The 25,235-nt window shown below is 37.0% G+C and overlaps 3 protein-coding genes across 8 annotated transcripts in view; 1 reads left to right on the top strand and 2 right to left on the bottom strand.

The window, feature by feature from the left end:
* Positions 1-161: 161 nt before the first annotated feature.
* LOC106062925 (uncharacterized) lies at positions 162-7,155 on the top strand. Its single transcript, XM_013221240.2, has 4 exons — positions 162-414; positions 4,886-4,987; positions 5,856-5,975; positions 6,447-7,155. Exons 1-4 carry the CDS (start codon positions 255-257, stop codon positions 6,662-6,664), a joined length of 600 nt encoding a protein of 199 aa, XP_013076694.1. The 5' UTR covers positions 162-254; the 3' UTR covers positions 6,665-7,155.
* LOC106062914 (excitatory amino acid transporter 3-like) overlaps positions 7,104-25,235 on the bottom strand; it is a 28,236-nt gene continuing 10,104 nt past the window's right edge. For 5 of the 6 annotated variants that reach the window (XM_056031141.1, XM_056031137.1, XM_056031136.1 and 2 more), the window contains exons 2-11: positions 22,803-23,376; positions 21,213-21,387; positions 16,969-17,011; positions 14,938-15,019; positions 14,445-14,622; positions 12,314-12,493; positions 11,396-11,449; positions 10,732-10,926; positions 9,960-10,094; positions 7,104-8,957 (exon numbers count right to left, since the gene is read on the bottom strand). In XM_056031141.1, coding sequence (XP_055887116.1) covers positions 8,717-8,957; positions 9,960-10,094; positions 10,732-10,926; positions 11,396-11,449; positions 12,314-12,493; positions 14,445-14,622; positions 14,938-15,019; positions 16,969-17,011; positions 21,213-21,387; positions 22,803-23,178 — 1,659 coding nt within the window. In that variant the 5' untranslated portion in view covers positions 23,179-23,376 and the 3' untranslated portion in view covers positions 7,104-8,716. Of the gene's footprint in view, positions 8,958-9,959; positions 10,095-10,731; positions 10,927-11,395; positions 11,450-12,313; positions 12,494-14,444; positions 14,623-14,937; positions 15,020-16,968; positions 17,012-21,212; positions 21,388-22,802; positions 23,377-25,082; positions 25,174-25,235 lie in introns of those variants that run through there. The other variant, XM_056031139.1, reaches the window with a different exon arrangement.
* LOC129926520 (uncharacterized) lies at positions 15,027-16,953 on the bottom strand. The gene is made up of 2 exons (XM_056031143.1): positions 15,782-16,953; positions 15,027-15,751 (listed from the first exon to the last, which is right to left on the bottom strand). The coding sequence occupies exons 1-2, from the start codon at positions 16,476-16,478 to the stop codon at positions 15,327-15,329; spliced, it is 1,122 nt and encodes a 373-aa protein (XP_055887118.1). The 5' UTR covers positions 16,479-16,953; the 3' UTR covers positions 15,027-15,326.

The raw sequence follows: 25,235 nt of genomic DNA on the forward strand, positions 1-25,235 counted from the left end.
TGATCATTATTTAACATTTATATTAGAGATCAATATCTAAATTATTTTTTTAAACTATACAAAAATTACAAGGAACATTTATATAAGACTAATAAGACAAGGCTACGGACTAGGTCTAGGATATGAATCTAGAATCTACATAGCTCAGTGTTTTACCCCGGAATCAATGTTTTGAAAATACTTTTTCCGGTATCCAATGTCACTTTCTTTCGTTTCTAGACTCTTTTCGTAAAACATTAAAAAAACAAAATAAAATGCAAAGTGAACCTAGATACAATACTGATATTTCTACTGAACATTTCTTCAAATACAGAGAAAAGCCAAGGCCACGTTTACTTTCAAAATTAGTCATCGGGAGTGACCGTGATGTTATTCAGAGAGTTGTCGATGGCAGCAAAGCTGGAGCATTCTTTGGTAAAAAAAAAGTCGTCTAATAAATAAATTAACAATAGATTATAGTGGGGAGTGTACATTAACATAGTGAAGGGAAGGGAGATAAAAAGAGACCTTTTGTTCCCTCTTATTGCATATTAATTAATCATGGACATGTTGCACATTCCCTTTCGCGAAAACGATACATCTAGCTGCTAGCTAGAGATCTACTACTACTAGTAAGGTCTAGTAGTAATGATGAGCTAGGCCTCTGGCCTGCATTCTAAAAGGTCTCACTTAACTTGACTTAGACTTAAAGGGAAACTCCGATGGTTTTGACAATTTTTGATATAATATATATTTTTAATTTACAGATAATGAATATATTATTCTTTTTTTTTTATTTGCAATAATAACTTAGTAATTGATGTTTTTCCAACGTAATTTTCCTGCGCATCCAAAACAGTCAGACTTTCACCGGGTTTCTATGGCATGTGGCGTCACAAATACTTTGAATTAAATCTATTGACTTCTATATAACGGGAGATCATATAGCAAAGTTTACATTCTCGTAAAAGAAATATATCTTCGTCTATGCAGTTAGATCTAGGTTCTAGTGTGCAAAGAAAAAAATGCATATTACATTAAAAGTAGATTTACATGCTTGACTAACCAAAGTGTGTATTTTCTCACCAGACCACTCAACACACATCAAACACTATTGCTTGGTTGTCTTGTCATGACTGACTACAAGTAGTCTAGACTAGCCTTACACTGACAAGTTTGTTCAAATCAGTCAGACACATGATCTATTTACTTCTTGGGACAGGGAAAGGCTTTGATGAAAATGTTACTAAACTTTTTTTCTCAAGTTGGTTATCCAATGCTTTTAGATCTGTTTATACAAGTATATATATATATATATAAATATAACTGTATCATAGATCTGGACTAGGCCATCACTAAGCCCAACAGCTACTGTAAGAATGAAGCGATATGATTGGTTAAATGTAGTTTCTCTTTCAGTATTGTTGAGGGAAGTGACGTTTGAAATAGCTTTTAAAACAAAATCTCAAAGAATCCTGTTTTTTTTTTTAGATGTCAAGAATTTACTGACTAATTTATTAAATATAAATGTTTCTAAGCATTTAAATATGGTAAAATGTTTCTATTACAACTTTTCAAGCAGAATTTAAATATGTCTATAAAGAAAGTGTCCACAGACTTGAGTCAGGGGAGGACAGACACTTTGGTATTAGAAATTTGGAAAAATAATAGACGCTTCAAGTGCATCAATGTTTATAATCCACCAAAACAAGAACTGGCTTTAGATGTCAGAGAGACAATAACTGTAGACACTATAGTCGGAGATCTAAATGCCCATTCACCTTCCTGGGGCTATGATGACACTGATCAGTCTGGTAAAAAAGTTCATGACCTGTCCAATTCTACTAACCTTTTTCTTTTGCAAAATAAACACTCTCCTCCTTCTCTTCTGCATGCTAGCAATGGTTCACTATCACGACCAGATCTTTCTTTAGTCTCTGCTAACTTGGGATCTGTCATAACTTATCAAGTACTAAGCGATATTAGTAGTGACCACCTTCCAATATTACTGACTGCCACTCTTTCTAAAATGAACACCAAGACCACTAAAGAACCACGAAAGTGGTGCTATAGTAAAGCTAATTGGAAAGGATACGAGACAGCTGTCGACAATGCCCTTGAAAAAATCCATGTAGAGTCTAGCTCTGTCGACCTTGTGTACCGTCAAATAACAACAGCTATCCTGGGCATGGCTAAAAAGTTTATTCCTCAAACTTACCCTTGTAAAAAATTCAAAAACTTTTGGACGGCTGAAATCAACAAACTTGTTATGGCTCGGAGAAGGGCATACAAAAAGGTCCAAACGAACCCAAACAATCCAACACTCAGGCAGAAATACAACAGACTCAGCCTACTAGTCAAAATGTCTGATAACAGGGAAAAACGAGAACGTTGGACCAACACCTGTGTAAGGTTAAACCTAAGGGATAGCTCTAAGGCTTGGAGTCTTCTGAGAAATCTCAAAACTTGCTGGGCATACGAAAACAGCAACCCAATTATCTTCACCCAGTGGGGTAACCATTTCATCAAAGACGAAAATTGCCACCTTGTTGAACAAATATTTTGCTAAGATCAACAAGGCTGCCAAGAAGTCCCCAATGTCCAAACCCATTGATAAAGCTCGCAAAGCTGATGAAAAAAAAGACAGAAAGGAACCACAGACCGAAAGTGCTGAGGGAACGATGAACTCCCCCTTCTCGATAGGCGAGCTTAATGCTGCCATAAGGAAATGCCAGCTTAAAAAGGCTCCGGGGCCGGACGGTATCATCCCCGGAATGCTTAAGCATGTAGGGGGGAAAGGAAGGGCCGTGCTCTTAGCATTCGTAAATAGAACCTGGGCAGAGGTCATCTGCCCAGGGCCTGGAAACATGCCACCATTATTCCTTTACCAAAAAAGGGAAAAGATGCTTCCACTGCTGAGGGCTACAGGCCCATCTCACTCACATCTTGTGTGGGAAAGATGGCTGAAAAAATGGTAAATGAGCGTCTGGTTTGGTACCTTGAGAGTGCCCGTCTTATAGCTCCAGAACAGGCTGGTTTCAGGGCTGGAATGTCCGCTATAGACCAAGTCAACATCTTTGTGCAGAGCGTAGCAGATGCATTCCAAAGGACCGAAAGTACATACGCAGTCTTCATTGACTTAAAACAGGCATATGATAAAGTATGGCGGCCTGGTTTGCTTCATAAGATAAGAGCTGTGGGGGTGCGGGGACGGATATATTACTGGATTAGAGACTTCCTACAAGAGCGTACAATAAGAACAAGGATGTACGGAGAAGTCTCAGGGAAAATGACCCTCGAGCATGGCCTCCCCCAGGGCTCCGTTCTGTCATGCGCCCTTTTCACGACCTTCATAAATGACCTACCGGCTCAGCTAAAATGCCATATGCTGATGATATTGTCCTTTGGAAATCCGGAAGGAGCGCAACCTCTATACAAAAAGTGTTGCAAGATCTCAATACGCTCTGCTTATACACACAAAAATGGAGGCTAGAAATAAACACCTCCAAGACGGTCTATTCTCTGTTCACGATCGGGGCTGGCATTCTCTGGCAACCTTTCCGGCTCTTCCTTAACGGAGTGGCTCTCAGCATGGAAAAGCTACCCAAGTACCTTGGTGTACCTTGATGTAACTTTAGATCACAAACTAAAAATGTGTGAGCACATCCAAGAAGTTGCAAGAAAGGCCTCAGGGAAACTTCGCATTGTGCGGAAGCTGGCTCTAGGACAGCTCTTGAACAACTTGATAAAATACAGTCCCAAGCACTAAGATTTGTCTGTGGAACTTTTAGGACATGCATATGTGCTTTTGGTCCTTTGGAATCGATCTGCTACGCTCTGCACAAAGATGTTAACTTGGACTATAGCGGACATTCCAGCCCTGAAACCAGCCTGTTCTGGAGCTATAAGACGGGCACTCTCAAGGTACCAAACCAGATGCTCATTTACCATTTTTTTCAGCCATCTTTCCCGCGCAAGATGTGAGTGAGATGGGGCTTTAGCCCTCAACAGTGGAAGCATCTTTTCCCTTTTTGGTGGCACGTTTTCAGGCCATCTGTCCAGGTTCTATTTACAAATGCCAAGAACACGGCCCTTCCTTTCCCCCTTACATGCTTGAGCTTTTCGGGGGTGATACCATCCGGCCCGGTAGTCTTTTTGAGCTGGCATTTCCTTATGGCAGCATTAAGCTCGCCATTAAGCTCAACAAGGTGGCAAATTTCTTCTTTGATGAAATGGTTACCCCACTGGGTGAAAATAATGGGATTGCTGTTTTCGTACGCCCAGCATTTTCTAGATTTCTCAGAAGACTTAGGCCTTAGAGCTATCCCTAACCTTGCAATGTGTTGGCCAAACACTCTAGTTCTAGAACTCAGTACAGTATAATCCACTTAATCAAGTTGAACTGTTAGTGACTTCATATTTAAATAGTTTGATCTACACTTCATCAAAGGAAATGACTGAACAATACGGAGCCTACAAAATTGTAACAAGTCCTCAAACGTGAGGGTATTTTGCGTTCAACTTTAATTGGGTGGCTGAGTGGGAAAGCGTTTGACTTCCGAATAGGAATTTTTACTTTCGGGATCTTTAGGACGCCTCTGAATCCACCCAACTTTAATGGGTACCTGACATTAGTTAGGGAAAAGTAATGGCAGTTGGTTGTTGTGTTGGCCACCTGACACCCTCGTTAACTGTGGGACATAGAAGCAGATGACCTTTACATCATCTGTCCCATAAATCACAAGGTCTGAAAGGGGAACTTTTTTTTTTCTTTTTGTCTAAATTTTTAGTATGTTAGTTTTATATATTTGCTTAATTGTTGATGCAAATTTGCTCAATACTTTTTTTATTATCTGATCCAATCGTATCAGGATTTTTTTTTTATTATTGTGATTTTTGTTTTCAGCTGCTGCATCTGCTGCAATGGTGTATACCTTGGAACCTAAAGGACAAACACTTACAGTCTCCAGAGGTATAGAAAGAATTGTTAAACACAGTCCACCATTCTGTAAGTTTTCTATACTCTCAATATTGCTGATATATGAATTGTCTTATATCTTTTTTTTTATTTGCCTTTATCAGTCTTGGAATGACTATGGTTGATCTCGTAGAACACTTTTTCATGTGAAGCCTATTGTCAAGAGGCATTCCCATGCACATATAACATAGGTTAAGATGGCATTCACTTTGGTGGAAGAGAAGCTATCCATTTTCATTTGGCATGCTTTTCCTCCAGAGCTTTCTTGGTCACCATCTCTTTCCACAGTGTGATCCAGGGCTTTGTCTTCCCAGTAGTCAACATCAGTGTCCACTGCTTTGTGGTCCCGTTTGATTACATCCCCTTATCAGAGGTTGGGACAATCAGTTTTGCTTATAATTTTCAAGTTGACTAAGTAACAAATATCAAATTTAAAATTTAGGAGAAGCTAGTTATACAGTTATTTCCTTTGTTTATGACATAATCAAAATGTTTAACTGCATTCCATAGATTTTAAAATTCTTGTTTTACCATTTATTGTACTGTATTTTTTATAGTAGCTGTTTACATTTAAAATTAGAATTTATATTGCATTATGGAACTATTGTGACTAAGAGATGAACACTAAAAACTGCATGAGGCTAAAAAGTGATCTAGTGGAAGTTGTGCTACTGATTGCATTAGTCTAATTTATTGTAGACAATATTTTGACTGTCTGCTAATGCACTCTGCATGCATCTGGTTCTGCCTTAAGACCATTGTAACTTCAAAATTTTGTTGTATAACAAAAAAAATATTGAGTTATTAACCCTGTCATAATTTTGAGTCTTGTTAAGCAAGAACTACATGTAACATTGTGTTTTATATTGATATTCATTTGTATTTGTTTTCCTTTCAGTTATCTCAGGCTTGACATATGGTCTTGCTGTTGGGATGTCGGCGAAGATTCGAAACAAAGATGGCCCATTGAATCACATAATTGGTGGCATTGCAAGTGGTACAATGTTTGGATCTTGGTGTATGTTGTCATGTTTTAACTTTTTTTTATTTTTGTGAAATTAAAAAAACAACAAAAAACTAGTCATTTATTATTAGTTTAATAGATTGAACATTTGATTAAACAGTATTATAGTTAGGTTTTAAAAATATTAAACTCTACCCACTGTAGATGTTAGTCCCCCCATATTAAACTCTCAAAATTTCCTATTTGAGTAATATTGAGTATATCACTTTATATTGATCACATTTTAGCCAATATTTTTTTCATTGTAGGCTAAGTAAAACCAGCATTATTTTTGGTATTGTACTTTGGTGCTGACTGCACCTACCATGCTGCTATTTAAGTGAAGTAGCTAACAAGAGTTAAAAAAAAGAGTTTTGGTTTAGTATCCAAGTCTAGTAACTTTCAAAAGCATTGTTACCTTTCATTAAAAATATTATTTCTGGCACTCACTTATAATCTTTACTTCTATTGTCAATTTTTTTTCAGATAAGTCCCCAGCTGTTGGTGTCACTGTAAGCATAGTGTTAGCTACTTTGGGTGGTGTGTACAAAGCAGCTGTGGATGGTAATTATTTGGCTCTTGCATATCCCAGGCGTCCAAGGGTTCTTAACATGTACAAAATGGGATGGTTGACAGAGCGTCCTGACCAAGAAGGCATTCAGGATGCAGACAAAGATGATGTATATAAATACTACAAACCTTGATTGATTTACTAGTGTTTCAGATTAAGTTTTAGAAAAGTTTTTTTTGTTTGTTGATAAATGGTTAACAAAAGACTTTGTGACTTGATTAGAAATAACATTTCTCTTCATATCTCACTATTAGGAAAGTGACTCAGTCTGAGAAAATGTAATCTTTGAAGCATTGATATTTTTTTGACTGGCAGATCTTGCTATACTTAAGGCACATTGTGTTTTAGATTGTTTTAATTCCTACATTGACTTATTTGAATAAAGCACAGATAGTTAGCTGTATTAAACTAATGGATTTATATTAAATTGTCAATGAGGCTTTGGTTTAGTGCATCTGTTGTAATGTAATATTCTTTTACTTAACAAACATTCTTTTTTGCTAGCAAATGTGTATTTATTCTAACAGATCCTAAAATTTACATTTCTTGTTACTAAGAAAACAAAAGATGTATAAATGTGTATTTTTCAAACCTGTGTGTATTAAACAACTTTGATTACATTAACTTTTTAGAAGACATTGTAGTTATTTACAAAATGTGTGAAAAACTTAGATTCACATGAGAGGAAAATGAACTTCATCCCAGGTCATTTCACCCCTGGTCATTTTATACACAGTCACTTCATCCCCTGGTCATTTCATCCTCTAATACATCAAAATAATAATTGGAAAAAGTATGAAATTAACAATATTTCATATATATTTAATTTTATTTACATGACAAAAAGAAGTAACATTATTAAGTAAGAATAGAATATAATTTCATTGAAAATAAAAAAAATTAACATTTATGTTTTTGAGTGTTAATTGCAATCAACAAGATATGCTTTTGCTAGTAGGTACAGAAGACAATTCATTGATTCGTATTGCTGTACATCGTTTGTAATTTCTTGGCCAGTGTTGCATATTTCTTGAAGTCTGCGTTTATTAGAATAAATAAAATGTTAAATCGGGGTTTGAAATGACATGCTCATTTTTAAGAAAGAACGATTGACAAATAAAATGAAAGATGACCTTCAGGAGATAAGTTATCAGCGGCAAGATCATAAGTATTCTAATTGTTTTCATCTTTTAAGAGATTTCCACTACTTCCACCACACTGCAGATCAGCATGATCATAATTATTCAAATTGTACTTAATCTCTCTCAAAAGATTTTCCCTACTTCCACCATTTCTTGGCCTTTAATCACGCAATATGTGCAGGATAATAGTGACATCCCTACAACAAACAGAAACAATAGAACTAAATACAACACTATAAACAATATGTCTAAATTATCAAAAAGTATTCTAAAAAACATATTTATATATAAGATGAAATAAAGGCAATTACACAATAACTAAGTAAAAAATATTTAATTGGGGATGAAGTGACTGGTCACCACAATAAAGTGTGTCCATCAGAGTGTTCAAATTGATTGCATCATTGACCCTCTCTTCAAAACATAATCTACTTTCCACTTCACCCCTAAGTAATTGCTACTACTAAGAACTGTATGTTGGGATGTGACATCAGATTGATACAGGCTAGAGGGCTGACTGTTTAGTATTCTCTTCAAAGATCACATTGTCTTAGAGAATTCATCTAAAAGTTGGTGTTTTTTTTTTTAATATAATTAAGTTGATAGTTGTAATGGGAAGTTTTTAAATACATTCCTGTTTCATATGCCAAGCAGAAAACACAATATTTAATGAAGTTAAAGTTGGAAAATACATGCAGATCCACAGTATATAAGGAATAGTGGAATAAATTAAATAATTTGAATAGCTGATTACTGTGCACTGCTAAATGTATTACTCAACAGTGGCTTGAGACATTTTAGTCACACTGGCTAAACCCTTTTCTTCAACAATGAAAAGTGTATTTTACTATTTCATTTCATAGTGAATGACAACCTCTGTTTTAACCATAGTTTAGAAGATTTCTGTCTCATTAATTTATTGCAGACCTACAATAAAATACATCAGTAAAAGAGTAAGGAAATAAATAATTAATAAATTTTCGATGTCCAAATGAAAAGTGGAAATTCTATTTTACATCCCTAACCCAAATAAATGATAGCTATCACAATTTGGCTGTTTCATAAGCAGGATTATCAAGACCACTTTGCCTTGTGCTCTCTCCATTAGTGTCAGAGTGCTTCTTGGGGAGTAATCGTTGTTCAATCTTGTCTTCTCCTTCACTGACCATGGCCAGTTTTTGTTTCTCCTCATCCATTCGCCTGAGATCAGCCTTAGAGTAGCAATCCACGATTCCGGCTCCGAAGGTATCGCCAAGTACATTAATCATGGTACGAAATCGATCTCTAAAGAAGGAGATAAAAATACTTTTGTTGAATGAACTAATAAGACACGTGTGTTTCATTTTAAATTAGATACAGTCTACCCAAATACCTTAAATACCTGCGTGCTAACACGCATTGTGAGAAAACTCGCATTCTGAGTCTGTTGGACCAAAAATGAAATAGAGTAGGCGTACAGCATCGGAATGAATTTTAATGATAAATGCTAATAAGAATAGAAATTGACTTCAGCAGGATTATCAACATAAAAGTTGGTGAACTTTTTTTTTTATTCTAAATTCTACAATGAATTTCAACGGGTAAATCTTCTTTATGCTATTTGGCTCTTCAGAGACATTACACTGAGACCTTGAAAAAGTGAAAGCAATTACGACATGACGGCTTAACACATCTATGCCTCCCATGGTAGATAAGAAGTTTCTAAATCATCCCTGTATACATCAACTAAAGTTGCTCCAAAACAGCTATAAACGTCATTTCATTGAAAGGTTCCTAATTGCATCATGTCTAGTTAATTATCCGAGATTACCTTAAAACTTGATGCGGAATAAACTAGAATTGCTCACATTACAATTGTGTGTGAGATGTGTAAATGTTAATTATCAGTATTTTCCACAAGACATTCTGTATGGTGATCTAACAGAAGGCAAGAGAGCCACTGGTCGTCCATTTTTACAGTATACGGATGTATGCAAACGCGACATGCTCTTCAAACCTGACACTAGCAACGACGAAAAAATGGCACTGGATAGATCCACATGGAGAGCGAGCATAAAGGAAGGGTCCCGGATTGCAGATACTATACACAACAGTAGTAGAGAGAAGGGTGAAAATGCAACGGCGCCTGGTGATTACATATGCCCAACCTGTGACCGCAGCTGTGTATCAAGAATTGGCCTTTATAGCCACACAAGAAGTTGCAAAGGGAAAAGATCATCTCTCGAGACGTAAAAATGCCACAGATCAGTATTTATTCATTGTCATTCATAAAATAAAAAAACCTACAGCAGCCAATCGATTGCAATAATCATGCCGACATCATCAGTAGGGAAGCCCACAGCTGTAAGGACAATCACCATGGTAACCAGTCCAGCTTGAGGAACACCAGCTGCTCCGATGGCTGCGGCTGTTGCCGTTAAGCTAATACATAAACACATAAAATTGTAAGAAAATTTCAGTTTTTACAATCATAAATAATTTCCAACTTAAAACCTGATGAATGGATAGTAAGCCTAATATAATATTACAGTGTCATTGTTTCAATCATATTGGCGTTACCCATTCTTTATCACATGTAAAATTACCGTAGAACTAAAATATCGAGTAACCCCGCTTAACCGCTGCCAGGTCGTGTGGTATGCGCTCTGAACTGTCGTCTCCATGGTCCAGGGTTCGCGCCAAGCCCGCCGCCATCGCCATGTGGGAGGTTTCAGTTAGGATTTGATATTCTTCAATTCTGTAGGAACACACAATACATTAAAAATAGTGTACATCAAGTATGTGCTACTTTGCTAGCTAAGATTTAGAAAAATATATTATCTTTATTAAGCTTCATCATCTCCCTTTATTTCATCTTGTCTCGGGGTAGGCCTACATCATTTTCATTCGAGTGAGAGAAAGTCTTAATTTATTACCTTATTAGAACATTATTTGGACCTACATCATAATGTTTCAAGTTAGCTATTTAGATTGGGCCTATTTACTCCTACTAATAGCACTAATATTGGTGAAAATACCACACTTTTTAAGAATGTCTATCAGTTGATATTGTCCTCACCAAACAACGACGACTTCGCCGATGCCTAAAGTAATGCCTCTGACCTGACCGATGAAGATGACAGCCACAGCTTCATACAATGCTGTCCCGTCCATATTGATGGTGGCCCCGACAGGCGCAACAAAGGCGATTACTCTAGGGTCGATGCCATTATTTTCTTCCAAGTTTCTCATAGTCACAGGCAAAGTTGCTGAGCTGAAGAGAATGAATGTAGTAGATCTAATAGACAGATTAGATTAACATTTAGGTTTTGTTTTACATTTTTTGTTTAGTTTTAAGCGGTTGTTACAAAATACTTATTCGACACATTTGTTTCTTGAGGTAACAGTTCGTGTGTTGCAATGTTAGGTCATGATGCACGCGTAGATCTTTTAACGTTGAAAGAGGGATTCAAGTCAAATTTAACAAATGTGTGTATAGTTAGTACGACATAACATTCATAAGGAAGTAATTCTAATTGAGTTATTAAGACATGGAACACCAAACCTGTAGGGCTATTATTTGCGGAATTTATGAAACAAAGTGCAGGCATTTTGAGTAGTGGGTGTGCCATTTTTGTAACAAATTTTGCAGACCAAAAACATCTGCAGAACCTTGTAACATGAGTGAAACCAAACAGTATATAAATAGATTAAGTCACATGATAGGAAACAAAAATAATTACCTTGAGGATGTTCCCAGAGCTGTCAGCATAGCTTGGAGTACACCTAACATAAACCTAAGAAAAGACATTATGTTTTAGGTCTTAGACCGAAGAGCAATTATCATCGTATAATCAGTCTAAGTTAACGTGAACGCATATTTATTCGCGAATATAGTGGCTTGTCCCCCGAATGTAAAAGGGTGTTGTTTTTTTTTTTTTGGTGTTTTTGTTTTTTTTGAGAAAGCACTCCTGCATAAACTTCGCTTGCTGCTTCTGAATGTAGGTTTAGTGCGTAAAAGGTGGCAGGGTTTATCATCTGTACTTAAAATGGCAGTATAAAAGAGTAGCTAAGTGATCACACGAAATGTTCTGCAAAGATTCAAGCACTTCATGGATTCATCTCTGGTGTTTCTTGCTTTTCTTTTAATGAGGATTCGAACTCGCACATTTATTTACCGTATTGCTACACTGCTTCTATCAACTCACTCTCTCTGGTACAAATATTTGGAACACATTTTTTTCTCCCATTCCCATTCTCAAATCAAGTTGAAACTTTGCACAGTCATTGTTCCTTACAACAAAAAACGAATCACTTTAAAAAATCAAATAAAAATAACAATAAGTGGTAATTAATTCATTTTGTTTGATATCAAAAAAGAAAAAACAGTGCCAGGGAAAGCACAAGAATCAGACATAGAAATCTATGGAAAGACAACATCAAAGAATAGTCTGGTTTGGGTTTGTCATAGAAAGAGATTCTAGTCAAGGCAAATGACTTAAGAAAGACGGTCGACAGATCATGTGTTTTGCCCCAGAGATCCACCAGATTTAGGGAGAGTTGAAAGTGTTATGCTCTAAAATGTTTATGTTCTAACAACTATATGATCTACGAGTTGTTTTTTCTAACTAAGAGTTATAGGATCCGAGTGTAGAACTAACTTGTAGGGGTTCTTCCTCACAAATATAAAGTAAATGAATGGTAATACAATGCAGCCGTGTATCGCCAAGCCAGACATCACTGTGAGGAAGTAGAAACCAAGTTGTTCAAAGGATTGCATTGGATCGTCCATTGAGACAATCTGACTGGCCACCAGAAACACAACCCCAACAGGAGAATACCTACAAGTAAATGTGAATAGAAAGATTGAAATTCTTATTAATACAAATAATATCACGTTAAAATAGTTTTTTATGTGTATCATAATGAAAAATAGGAATCGAGCACATCCTATCAGGTTCGGTTCGATAACGAGTATGGTGCGGGTTCGGTTCAATGTTATGATATTAGGTAATAGCAAAAGTACACGCAATAAGGTTCTATTCAATTGACTTAGTTAAAACACTTGAACGTAAAACTTGACATAAATAAAGACAAAACACAAACTTTACATGTGCAACGTACTAGCAATCTCAAGTTCAAACATTAAAATTACAAATTGCTGCTGTCCAAGTACATAAAACACCGAAGCAGTAAAAGTGATGACTACTGATCTGAAGTTGAACACAGCTAATGGTTGCTGCTCACTGTCAGTTGAATTATCAAGAGTGCATGTTGTATTTGAGAAATGTCAAATGTTTCTGGGTCTAGCCTAGCCCTGCGACACACTTGTTCTCACTCCACACACTGAAAATACTCTTTCACTGGCAGCACTTGTGGCAGGAATTGCCAACAAAAGTTGCAAGACATGAGCAGTGCCAAGTATTTTTCAAGTTCATCTCTCGTGTCATTTCTATCGAGTTCGGTTCTTTGTTGTATTGTTTTCATCAAACCTCTACGCTCCCAATGTCCGACACTTCTGTAATGCATTGATGACCCTTACATAAAAGTGTACTGTACAGTATGCTGTAAATGTGAATTCAGTAGGGCCGAGACCATTCGTTAAGATGTGACGTGGCAACGAGCTATAGGCCTAAACTGCCCACAGGCTGTGACGTTGCAGGTCAGTGTTCAGGCCTTCTATAACAATTGGTCTTGCCCCTATGTGCTTTGTTTTCGTTTTGGTGACTTAATGTATTTGACCTTTTAAGTTGTCCGCGCCCCACCCCGTTCCCTTATATTTCATGAATGCCGATGTGCCAAAAATAAATCCAATTCCAGGAATGATTTATGGAAATGATAGACGTCACATTTTAAAAATAAAAGCCAGTTATCACAAACTACGTTTCTACATAGAGGGGCGGTGGCTGAGTTGAAAAGCGCTTGGCTTGTGAACTGAGATGTCATTGGTTCGAATCCTGATAAAGAGTAAGGATTTTTAATTTCGGGATCTTGAGGGCACCTCTGATTCCACCCAACTCTAATGGGTACCTGACATTAATTGGGTAAAAGTAAAGGTCGTTGTACTAGCAACATGACACCCTAGTTAACCGTTGGCCACAGAAACAGATGACCTTTACATCATCTGCCCCATAGATCGCAAGGTCTGAAAGGGGTACTTTACTTTTTTTTTTTTTTTAAGTTTGTGCATTAAAATATATATTTGTAGCCTTTTAAGTGTAGGCCTAACTCAAAGTTAAAAAAAAATGTATTGTTGTTTTTATTGAAATTAATTATTTTTTTCGGAATTTCGTTTCGTTTGATTAAACATAGTCTTTGAGTTGGACTAAAAGACAGGAAAAAGAACAATGTCTCTTTTTTATGTTGTCGGCAGTTTGATTTATGGTAATATTATAGACCTGTCCAGATTCAGATCTACTAGGCTACTATCGATTTACATTTTACAATGCTGCATAGATATTACCCTATTAGGCCAAAGAGTATGAAATACTCCGAAAGACACAAAGATAAAGGCACGTTGCTTATTCCATGTTGTAGGACAAAGTTGCCCAAATGCTCCTTAGTGCTAATAGAGCGTGGGATAGGCTGCCTGAATCAGCCAGAAAAAAACAAAGACTTGGGAGATTTTAAGTCAATGATTAACATGTATGACTAGACTGATACAGGAATACGCGAAAGGCTTTTTTTTTTTTTTTTTTTGAAGCAACCTCTGTAATTTATAAGATAAGAAAAAGATTTATCTTATATCAAGAAAATATAAACTGCAGGCTTAAAACATATTTGATAAATCACCAGATGACAGCAGTCACCAGTTGTAAGGTAGCTTCACATATGGCCTCAATCACTTCTTTCAAAGGCTTTCCTTTTGGTCCTATTCTGTTAATAGCGATCCCCATGGCAACGGAGAAGACAACAAGACCTAACATGTTTATGCCGTTTTGTTGAACAAGCACTGGCCTATATTCGGGTTCTGTCGAGAAAAGAAATGGCTGGGTTAGAAGTAAGTAGTCTTCTAATACAAGACCACATTTTTATTCAGCATATGTTCTAAATCAAAATGATTCGGTGAACACATTTTGTAAGCTTGACTCCTCGAATTGAATTCGAATCCCGGTGAAGGATCTGATTTTTACATTTCAATTATCAAGTGTAAGCCTACATCAACATTTGAAAAATCAAACAAATAAAGCTTTCATAATATAAATATGGAGTTTTGTTTTAAATGTATAAAATATGGCAGCCTATAACTATTTTTAAAACAACAAGAAAATATCGTTTCACTTACCAATAGTTTTATTGTTGGTCAAAGAATAATTTAGTTTAGCTGCCGAAATGTTTGTAACTACCATTTGAAGCCTCGTTAATTTCTGTCACAGAGAAAAGAAAGCAAATATTTAATGCTTTTGGGAATACAATACGACTCACTGAGTTGTTAACAATGAACTCCTATGACTAATTGGGTTCTAAATAAAGGCACATTCCTGGTTCCATATGTTAGGACAAATTTTTACAAATGCTCCTTCTTCCCTAGTGCTATTAGAGCATGGAATGGGTTGCAATCGTCCCTCGTGCAAAAAGTCCTAACACCTGCTCTTCGCAACACTTAATCATTGGTTATTTTATTTTGTCACCTAATTTTAAGAATCCGCCTTAAGCATCAGGGGTGCAAGATATTCATTTTTTCCTACCACGAGTAGGTGGATGTTTCATACCGAATAGCAGAGTGTTCGTTATACAGGTCCGGTAGACTAGAGCTCTAGTATTGGTAGTCCCACACTTTGCAGTCGTTGACATGGTGCCCATTGCCTTGACTATCATGTAATCGATGTCTTTATCTAGTAGCGAATCAACTATTTCTAGTGGTTGGTCATTAATTGTCACATGAGGTGCAGTGCTTTTGTTTTGAACCAGTATTTTGGTCTTGCTTTGACTAATATTTAAGCCAAACTGGATTTGAAGCTGAGCAGCAGATTCAGCAACAATAGATGCATCATCAGCGTAGAGGAGTTCCCTGATTAATACCTTTCTAGCTTCTGCTATTTTCCTCAATCTTGATACATTGCAGAGTTTTCCAGAGGATGTTGTATGAAGAAACACACCTTTTTTTGATGTTGTAGGAAGAAACACACCTTTTTTGATGTTGTAGGAAGAAACACACCTTTTTTGATGTTGTAGGAAGAAACACACCTTTTTTGATGTTGTAGGAAGAAACACCTTTTTTGATGTTGTAGGAAGAAACACACCTTTTTTGATGTTGTAGGAAGAAACACACCTTTTTTGATGTTGTAGGAAGAAACACACCTTTTTTTGATGTTGTAGGAAGAAACACACCTTTTTTGATGTTGTAGGAAGAAACACACCTTTTTTGATGTTGTAGGAAGAAACACACCTTTTTTGATGTTGTAGGAAGAAATACACCTTTTTTGATGTTGTAGGAAGAAACACACCTTTTTTGATGTTGTAGGAAGAAACACACCTTTTTTGATGTTGTTGGAAGAAACACACCTTTTTTGATGTAGGAAGAAACACACCTTTTTTGATGTTGTAGGAAGAAACACACCTTTTTTGATGTTGTAGGAAGAAACACACCTTTTTTGATGTTGTAGGAAGAAACACACCTTTTTTGATGTTGTAGGAAGAAACACACCTTTTTTGATGTTGTAGGAAGAAACACACCTTTTTTGATGTTTTAGGAAGAAACACACCTTTTTTGATGTTGTAGGAAGAAACACACCTTTTTTGATGTTGTAGGAAGAACACACCATTTTTGATGTTGTAGGAATAATGAAGTAGGCAGGAAAAGAATACATCAAACAGGTCACGCATGTCCAGCAGCGGCAGATGAGGTAATAGAGAGAGCAGGAGTGTTTGGTTGGCCTTCAGTACTTCCGATGAAGTGCCATCGTCTCTGGGACCTATTTTTTTATTCTAGTAATTGTGTTTTTTTTTAAGGTCATCAGGGCTCGGTAATCATCCAGGCATTCCAACACTTGAAGATCTGACAGAGAGGTCAAGGTGACATCGTCTTCTATATTCCGCCAGGCTTAGAAAAAGTAAATGGAGGGAAAAAATCTGGTTCACTTTTTGGTAATGAAAAAGAAAACGTACTCTATTACTTTTTCCTGATGTGGCACATTTGAACAACTTTTTTTTTGGTAAAGATTTTATGTGTAGTCTATAGGTATTTGTCATTGTCAACTTGCTTGTAATATTCACACAACAGAAAACTATAACAGAAAACTATAACAGACAACAATAACAGAACCGTATTATGACATACAAATCCATTAATGTAGATTTTTGTTATATCTCTTACTTTACTGAATGTTGCTTCAATTATATTGTCTGGAAACATCTGCCTAGAAAAAAAGAAACTGTATTTAGAAATATCATACACAACAAGAAAAGCATAAAAATACTTTTTAAGAAGGTTACAAAAGACAGTTTGTGTGGAAACACAAACTCAAAATCGGCCCCCGAAGTAAAATGTTTTACATAATTCGGATAATCCTTCAGAGTTGAAGATAGTTTACTTCCTAGTCCAAACCTCCCGCAGGACGACGGGGGATGGGAGCAGGCAGGGTTTGAACCTTCGATCGTCGATAAATCCAAACGACATTCCAGCGCGCAAACCGCACGACCAGTGGTCCACCCAGGTAGGCTTCAATATTTTCAGAAAGAACATCCGAATGAAATTATATCAAAGACAAATGAGAGATAAGAATGAAGAAAGAAGGTTAACAGATCTTGTGTAGTGCCCCAACCGTCCCGCAGATCAAAGGATACGTGAAAGTGAATGTAAAGTTAGATGTGAACCTGGCCTAACTAGTTTGTGGTCTATAGGGCAGATGATGTAAAGTTCATCTGTTTTTGTGGCCTACGGTTAACGAAGGTGTCATGTTGCCAGCACAACGACCAACCGCCTTTGCTTTTCCCAACTAATGTCAGGTACCCATTAAAGCTGGGTAGACTCAGAAGTTGAAAATCCCAGTCTTCACCAGGATTCGAACCCGGGAACCTCGGTTCGAACTAAATAGGTTATTTGTTTTGAAAAGGCTCTATCTCATATTCGAATACTCAAAAAAAAAAAAAAAAAAAAATTCCGCTATATTGAAAAAATGTTCACAAAAATGATGTCTATAAGATTACTATTCGTCTTAAATTAGGTCTAACATATAATGCATACTAATTAGCTTTTTTTATAAAAAAAACTGCTTGCATAATTGATTTTAAAAATTAGAATTTTCGCTTTCAGGAAAAAAAAAGTAGCCATTGCATTAGAACTTTGAATGGTCTAAAATATTGTGAAGTCGGATTTTCAATATCTCTTCTAGTTTACGAGATCTAAACGGGACGGACGGACAGACGGACAGACATTTCGCACAAAACTAATAGCGTCTTTTCCCCTTTCGGGGGCCGCTAATAAACAAATCTTGTATTAAGTGTAATTGTATCAATTAGTTTGGATCTGTTATATGTGCAATAGACCTAGACATAATAAATCTGTGCGATTAGAAATCTTTGTTTTTATTTGGCTTTTAACTTTCTCAATGCGCTATGATCCTTTCACTTGTCTGGACCAGTTGTGAAAGGGGGAGGGAAGAAAGGGGGTATCATAGAATTTTTTTTTTATTTAAAAAAAAGGGAAATAAACGTTACTCTACTAACAACTAAAGGGATAAATGAAAGTAAGCGCATAGAGAAAAACATATAAATATATAAAAGTATTGTAGCCATTGTTGTTGATTTGAAACTGACGTCATTATGTTGTTTGAAACTTAATTTTGAGCATATGGCTGGGCCCGGTCTTATAACAACGTTGACGCTCGAACATTAAAATGACCAAATCCAATGATTATCCACTCTTGATTGCACACACACACATATATATACATACACACAGATACATGCATACATACATACATACATACATACATACATACATACATACATACATACATACATACATACATACATACATGCATACATACATATACATACATACATACATACATACATACATACATACATACATACATACATACATAAATACATACATACATACATAAATACATACATACATACATACATACATACATACACATACATACATACATACATACTGTTGTAACTCTCTAGGTTAGGCACTCAACGAATAGGCATGCAACTCAACACAGTGTAACAGGAAATAAATACAGGTGTTTATTCACTAGGACAAACACATAGCATCCTTCAGCTTCCTCAGAGTCTTTCTACTAATTTACCAGTCCTTTAGACAGCAACCCGAATGTGGACCAACGACAGCCTTCCCCGCTTCGCTCCAGGTCCCTTCTACAACCTTCAGGCAGCACCAAAAGCTGGCTTCTTAGTTTCCAAACATTCAGACTCTTCACAATCCCTGATGCAATGTTATTATCTCCGTTCTAGTCTCTTCCTGTTTACGTTCACTAGTGCGCTAGTGCGCACCTCAAGCACTGGTGCAAGGCAGGGTTACAACACTGCCCCCACCTTAGTCTTTTCGTCCCGAAAAGAAACATGTTCACGGTTGGTCAGTGCAGGTGGAGGTCGGTCAGTGGGAGTCACAGATTGAATGGAGCGTGCTTCCCACAAAGCCATCCACACTGCTCTCTGCAGGTGCCGCTTTCTCCTTTTGCTCCAATTGATCCGCCTTTGGTTAAGGGGAAGTCGTTTTCGTTGTCTGGCCTTTCTCTTAGTTACAACCGACGGCAGACTCATGGCAAGAAGCGATGCAGTGGATGTCATAGCGTAGGTCATCAAGACCATTTGTCTTACACGTTGCTCCAGCAGGCTTTCTCGATATGCCGTGGGCCCCCAGGAGGCCAGGTTGTCAAACACGGAATAATATTCAAGCGTGTCTGAAAGACATATCTGTGGGGCACGTTTACAACGTCGTATGTGTCCATCTGCTGTACCACCATCAGCGCTTCTCTTGCTGATACTGGTATCAGGACAAATACTTAGTTGGCAGGTCTTCCGGTGCTCGAATTCTCCCTTTGAGGAGGTCCCGTCATCACAGTTATTGTTCAACGTCTGAGTGTAGGCAGGAATCACGATAGCATGATCAGATCTGTGCTCAGTGCTTTCACAAGAAATGTTAGGGTTCTTGTCGTAGGAGCCAAGCTTGCACGGCTCGCTATTACAGTCATAGACAGCGCCACCATCAACGGCGTCTCCGTTGAGTAACGGATTGTTTATACCTGTCGACATGGTAGCCATCTGATCGTCGGTCTTGCTCATCACGGTATCAAACGTTTCATCAGTCTTGTTCAGCGTGGTACTGATACCTATCTGTTTAATCATGGTACAGATCTGCTCGTTGACCTCTTTTAGCTGTACCTGGAACGAGTTCATCTGATCTGTCACGGTATTCATGAGCTCTCTGATATCTGGTTGTACTTCGAACAGATACGAGTCCGGATCTTCATCTTCGTCCAGCAAGGCTTGTCGAAGGCGTTCTCTCATTTTTTCTTTGGCACAGAAGATCCTCAGCTCTCTGGCTCGGAGCTCCTCTTTTAACTGTTTACAGCTTAGTTCGTCTAACTTCTTCAGCGTTGTCATTCTTTCCTTTCGTTGAGCTGCCCAAATCCCACTTCTGACACCAATTGTTGTAACTCTCTAGGTTAGGCACTCAACGAATAGGCATGCAACTCAACACAGTGTAACAGGAAATAAATACAGGTGTTTATTCACTAGGACAAACACATAGCATCCTTCAGCTTCCTCAGAGTCTTTCTACTAATTTACCAGTCCTTTAGACAGCAACCCGAATGTGGACCAACGACAGCCTTCCCCGCTTCGCTCCAGGTCCCTTCTACAACCTTCAGGCAGCACCAAAAGCTGGCTTCTTAGTTTCCAAACATTCAGACTCTTCACAATCCCTGATGCAATGTTATTATCTCCGTTCTAGTCTCTTCCTGTTTACGTTCACTAGTGCGCTAGTGCGCACCTCAAGCACTGGTGCAAGGCAGGGTTACAACAATACATACATACATACATACATACATACATACATACATACATACATACATACATACATACATACATACATACATACATACATACATACATACGTATTACCTATTTTAATTAAATATATATATATATATATATATATATATATATATATATATATATAAGAATGAAGAATGTTAAACAATCTGTACGTTTAACAAATGGGATAGTCAGTATGCGTGTGCTGGCTTTTGAGTTTGATCGTAAAAATATGTCTAGTAATTTGTAACATAGAAATGGGTAATAATGCAAGTAGAGAAAAAAAAACAGCACCAAATATGTACGCAAACAACGCAAAGACAAACAGTTTGGGAAAGCGGAAGGGTTGGAAAGAACCGTCAGACCTTGGTGAAAAATTGCAAAATGTATCAAAATGCTGTTTTTCATAAAGTACTTAAAATGATAGAGTTGTTTTTGAAAGAAATCAAAGAAGATATTTCATTTTTACTCAGCTCACGTACTTTGTAATCTAATTAAATATGGAATGTGTTATTTTTATTGAGATCACAGAGTCTTCCACTTGATTACCTAATAAGATCAAGGAAGGTGTCAGCTGGCTCCACTTTATCGACGCTGCTGCTCCCCTTAACTGGCTTGTCCCCTCGCTCCCCAGGTTTGATGGACAGTACCAACACGATGCCCAGTATGACTGCCAAGAGAGTCGTGGTGATGTAGTAAAGGATAGCTCGAGCTCCAAGCTTACCTGTAGAAAGAAGAGAAAATACAATGAAGATGCACAACTTCGAGGTGCACGTTTATCCGTGTACAGTACGACCTAATTATGGTCTTGTTGATTTCTGAAATGGAGAAACGTGTCTGCACATTTGTGTTGTTGAGTGAAGGAATGGAGAAATGAGATGACCCAAAACTGGAACAGTCGCTATACTATGACATTTCTCATTTAGTGTAACAATGGAAGATTATAAGTGTGGTAATAGACAGGCACTGAAGTGCAAAAGATCCATAAGTAAAAGAAAAAGTAAAATAAATATATGATGTTTATTGTTGGCTAAAAATGAGATTTTAACTATTATCTATCTATCTATCTATCTATCTATCTATCTATCTATCTATCTATCTATCTATCTATCTATCTCTATCTATCTATCTATCTATCTATCTAATATATCTAAATCTATCTATCTATCTATCTATCTATCTATCTATCTATCTATCTATCTATCTATTTTATGAGATTTTAACTATTATCTATCTATCTATCTATCTATCTATCTATCTATCTATCTATCTATCTATCTATCTAATATATCTAAATCTATTTATCTATCTATCTATCTATCTATCTATCTATCTATCTATCTATCTAATCTATCTATCTATCTATCTATCTATCTATCTATCTATCTATCTATCTATCTATCTATAAGAACTGTCATCCGATATAAAACCGGATCAAAGCTATTATGTAAAAGGGCAGGATGACACGATTTTCTCTAGTTTAGTAGACTCTTTAAAAGATCTTAAAAACACATCGAGCTGAAGAGATCCGGCTATATATTTATAAACTCTATGAAAACACCAAACACTTGAAATTGTCAATATTTATGCTGGCTACAGAAGTACATTTACGTCAATGCTAAACATTTATCGTTAGATAACATTTGAAAAAGATAATGTAGAAACAATGATGAAGGAAGGAATTTTATAAGCTTGCTTCATGTCTAAGAACTTTTTCAATATCTTAATAGTGATCATCTTACTAAAGCAGTTTGGGTAATATCTAGGTAGATTACATGTGAACTAGTTTACAAATAAGTAGCGCAAGTTGTGATCAATTAACAATACTAGTTTACATAACGGCGTACAAACTTAGTTTACAGTTACCAATAAATCGTGCACGAGTCACTTCGCAAGAACCTCCGCTAGTGGTCTACATTTACAACTCTGCTAGTTCTTAGTACTTCTTACAAAGCTTATATCAACTCAATCTGCCTGTTTGGTACTATTTTTTTTACACGATATTAGCTTATACTGCACTGCAATGTTGTTGCTATATTTTACAGTGTATTGTTGGGTTACCAACCCTAAACCCTCCTGGCACACGCATGATCTCACGTATATTGTGTGTGTGTGTGTGTGTGTATCTGTCTGGCTTACCTGATGAACCCGCATCCAAAGATGTTAGTCCTGTGATCAAGGACGAGACTATGAGAGGAAGAATCAGAAGCTGCAGCATGTTCATCAATATTTCCCCGGGGAACTTAAGATACATCTGCTGACGCTTGTTCATGGTTGGGTCGAGACTACGAAGCCCAGCGCCAAGGGCCACTCCGACAGTCAAAGCCAAAATGAGAAGCAGGACCAATAAGTTGGCCCTGACCAGTCGAAGACATTTTTCTTTCAGGGTAGTCTTACTTTTGTCGGAACAGTGGTCTTCTTCAGATGGTGGACTTCCTTTGGCGGTCCCCAATTCCATATTGTTGTCATCCAGCGTGCCGTAATCAGTCGTGTGGTTGCTGTTTATTTTTTCCATTGTTTGTAAACTATTTTTTCCTAGTCAAGATAGAACATGGTTAGCTCCCCTCTGCCAGATGAAATTTTCTCATTGAATCAGCAAGTTTTTTTTCCCTTGGGCAGACTTAAGAAGTTAGTCTTCTAGCCAACTGAAATTACGTCTCCATCAGAAGATTTATGGTCAAATAAACTGTTGTCTTCTTATGAGCAAAAAGATCTATTAAAAAAAAAACAGCAAGGTAAAAACGAGCAATTAGTGTCTGCATGCATGTTCAAAGTCTACTAATAAAATTAAAATGTAATAAAATTAAATAAGCCTCAATAACAAAGAGCACTCTTGACATATTTATGATACAAAGAACATTCAAGTATTTTTTTGGTCCATACTTTTGCTTCAAATGTTTTTATCATGTTTATCACGTAACCTGGCGCTATATTTCTTTTTTTTTTAATGAAAGCGATTTCTGGTTTCAGTATTGCCAAAATATAGCCAGTTGATGTGTAGGTCTACATATTTTTATGGCTTAGTTTACTCCTCAACTCAACTCAACTCAACTCAACTGGCAGTGGCAAACCACTTTCAGTTTTTACATTAATATTGGCTCCAGATTACAAAGATGTAGACCTATATATACATCACTGATCACTTAAAGCTTAAGATAGCTCGGTGGAAAATCTTTATTGAAAAATAAAAACTATTCTCCTCATTCTACTCACTAACAGACTTTGACTTAGATCTCCTCCCACGCCGTTTGAAGCATAGGACGACCAGCTCTCTCCCAAAGATCGGTAACAGGCGACACCATATTAGACTCTTTTCTCAACCCTCGCTTCCTGGTCGTGCGGTATGCCCGCTGGACTGTCGCTCGGTTGTTTCGATGTTCCCTGGTTCATACCCACTCTTCCAACTCCCGTCGTCCTGTAGGAGGTTTGGACAAGGAAGTAGATTATCTTCAACTCTGATGGAGCGGCCGCGGGATACTCATTCATGACCAAAGAACATAGACTTCGAGAGAAGAACCTAGATTGACCACCAACAGTCAACTCTTATGTCTGCGCTGAATGTGGCAAAATATGTTTGTCGCAGTTGGGACTACGTATCAACGTCAAAAACTGCACTCTTTATTAATCTTCGGAAAAGTCTTATTAAATTAAGAAGGTGAAATAATTTTAAATAGATTACTAACACAGACCTAGATATCTATCTATGGATCATCTCATGGAAATGGGATGAATGCCTAGGCATTTGCTGTGGTCGGAACGATGTCGCCCACACAGGAGTTCCCCCCCCCCCTCTCCACACAGCTGATGTATACAAAGGAACGGAAGTGCCGATACACTTTGGGGTCAGCGGCGTCACAGGTTCTGCCAGGGTGTAGCACTGGGTGCTGCAAACGGCATTAGGGTCGCCAGCTCCTGATTTCTCCCGAAGCATTTCCCTAGATATAGGTCTATTAAATTTATAGGACTCTGGTTTATGATTACATTTCTTACAAAAAGTGGAACAATGTTTGCAACGCTTGTCTGGAATGTAGAATTAATGAGCATACTCTCAGCAAAAACTAGCTCCACGGAATAAAGCTGAGACAAAAATAAGAATGTCGATAATAAATTAATCATTCTTACAACTCACTCATATTATTATTATCAATATTGTAGATATATTATTTGGTTACTTATAGATATATCAGAATCAAAGTACAAGAATAGTCGGTTGGCAAACACTAATTTATATATTTTTTTTTTAATTTCGTTTCCTACATTACTTTTATGCCCATTGTGAGTTATTGCCCCTGGAAAGACAAAGCTGTTATAGTATAAACACCATATTAACAGACCTCTTTTTTACAAAGCTTATATCAACTTTGTCTGTCTGGAAAAAAGTTTGTACACATTATTTTTACAAAGCTTATATTAACTCACTCTGTCTATCTGGTAAAAAGTTTGTACACGTTATTTCTCCGACACTCAATCTCCGGATCAAGCTGATATTTTGCACCATTCTTTCTTTTACCTGACAACACAAGAATCAATTTAAAAAAATAACTGATTAGTTAATTAACTATTGATAATTAT

The sequence above is a fragment of the Biomphalaria glabrata genome, chromosome 5 (assembly GCF_947242115.1).
Source record: "Biomphalaria glabrata chromosome 5, xgBioGlab47.1, whole genome shotgun sequence".
Taxonomy (NCBI): domain Eukaryota; kingdom Metazoa; phylum Mollusca; class Gastropoda; family Planorbidae; genus Biomphalaria; species Biomphalaria glabrata.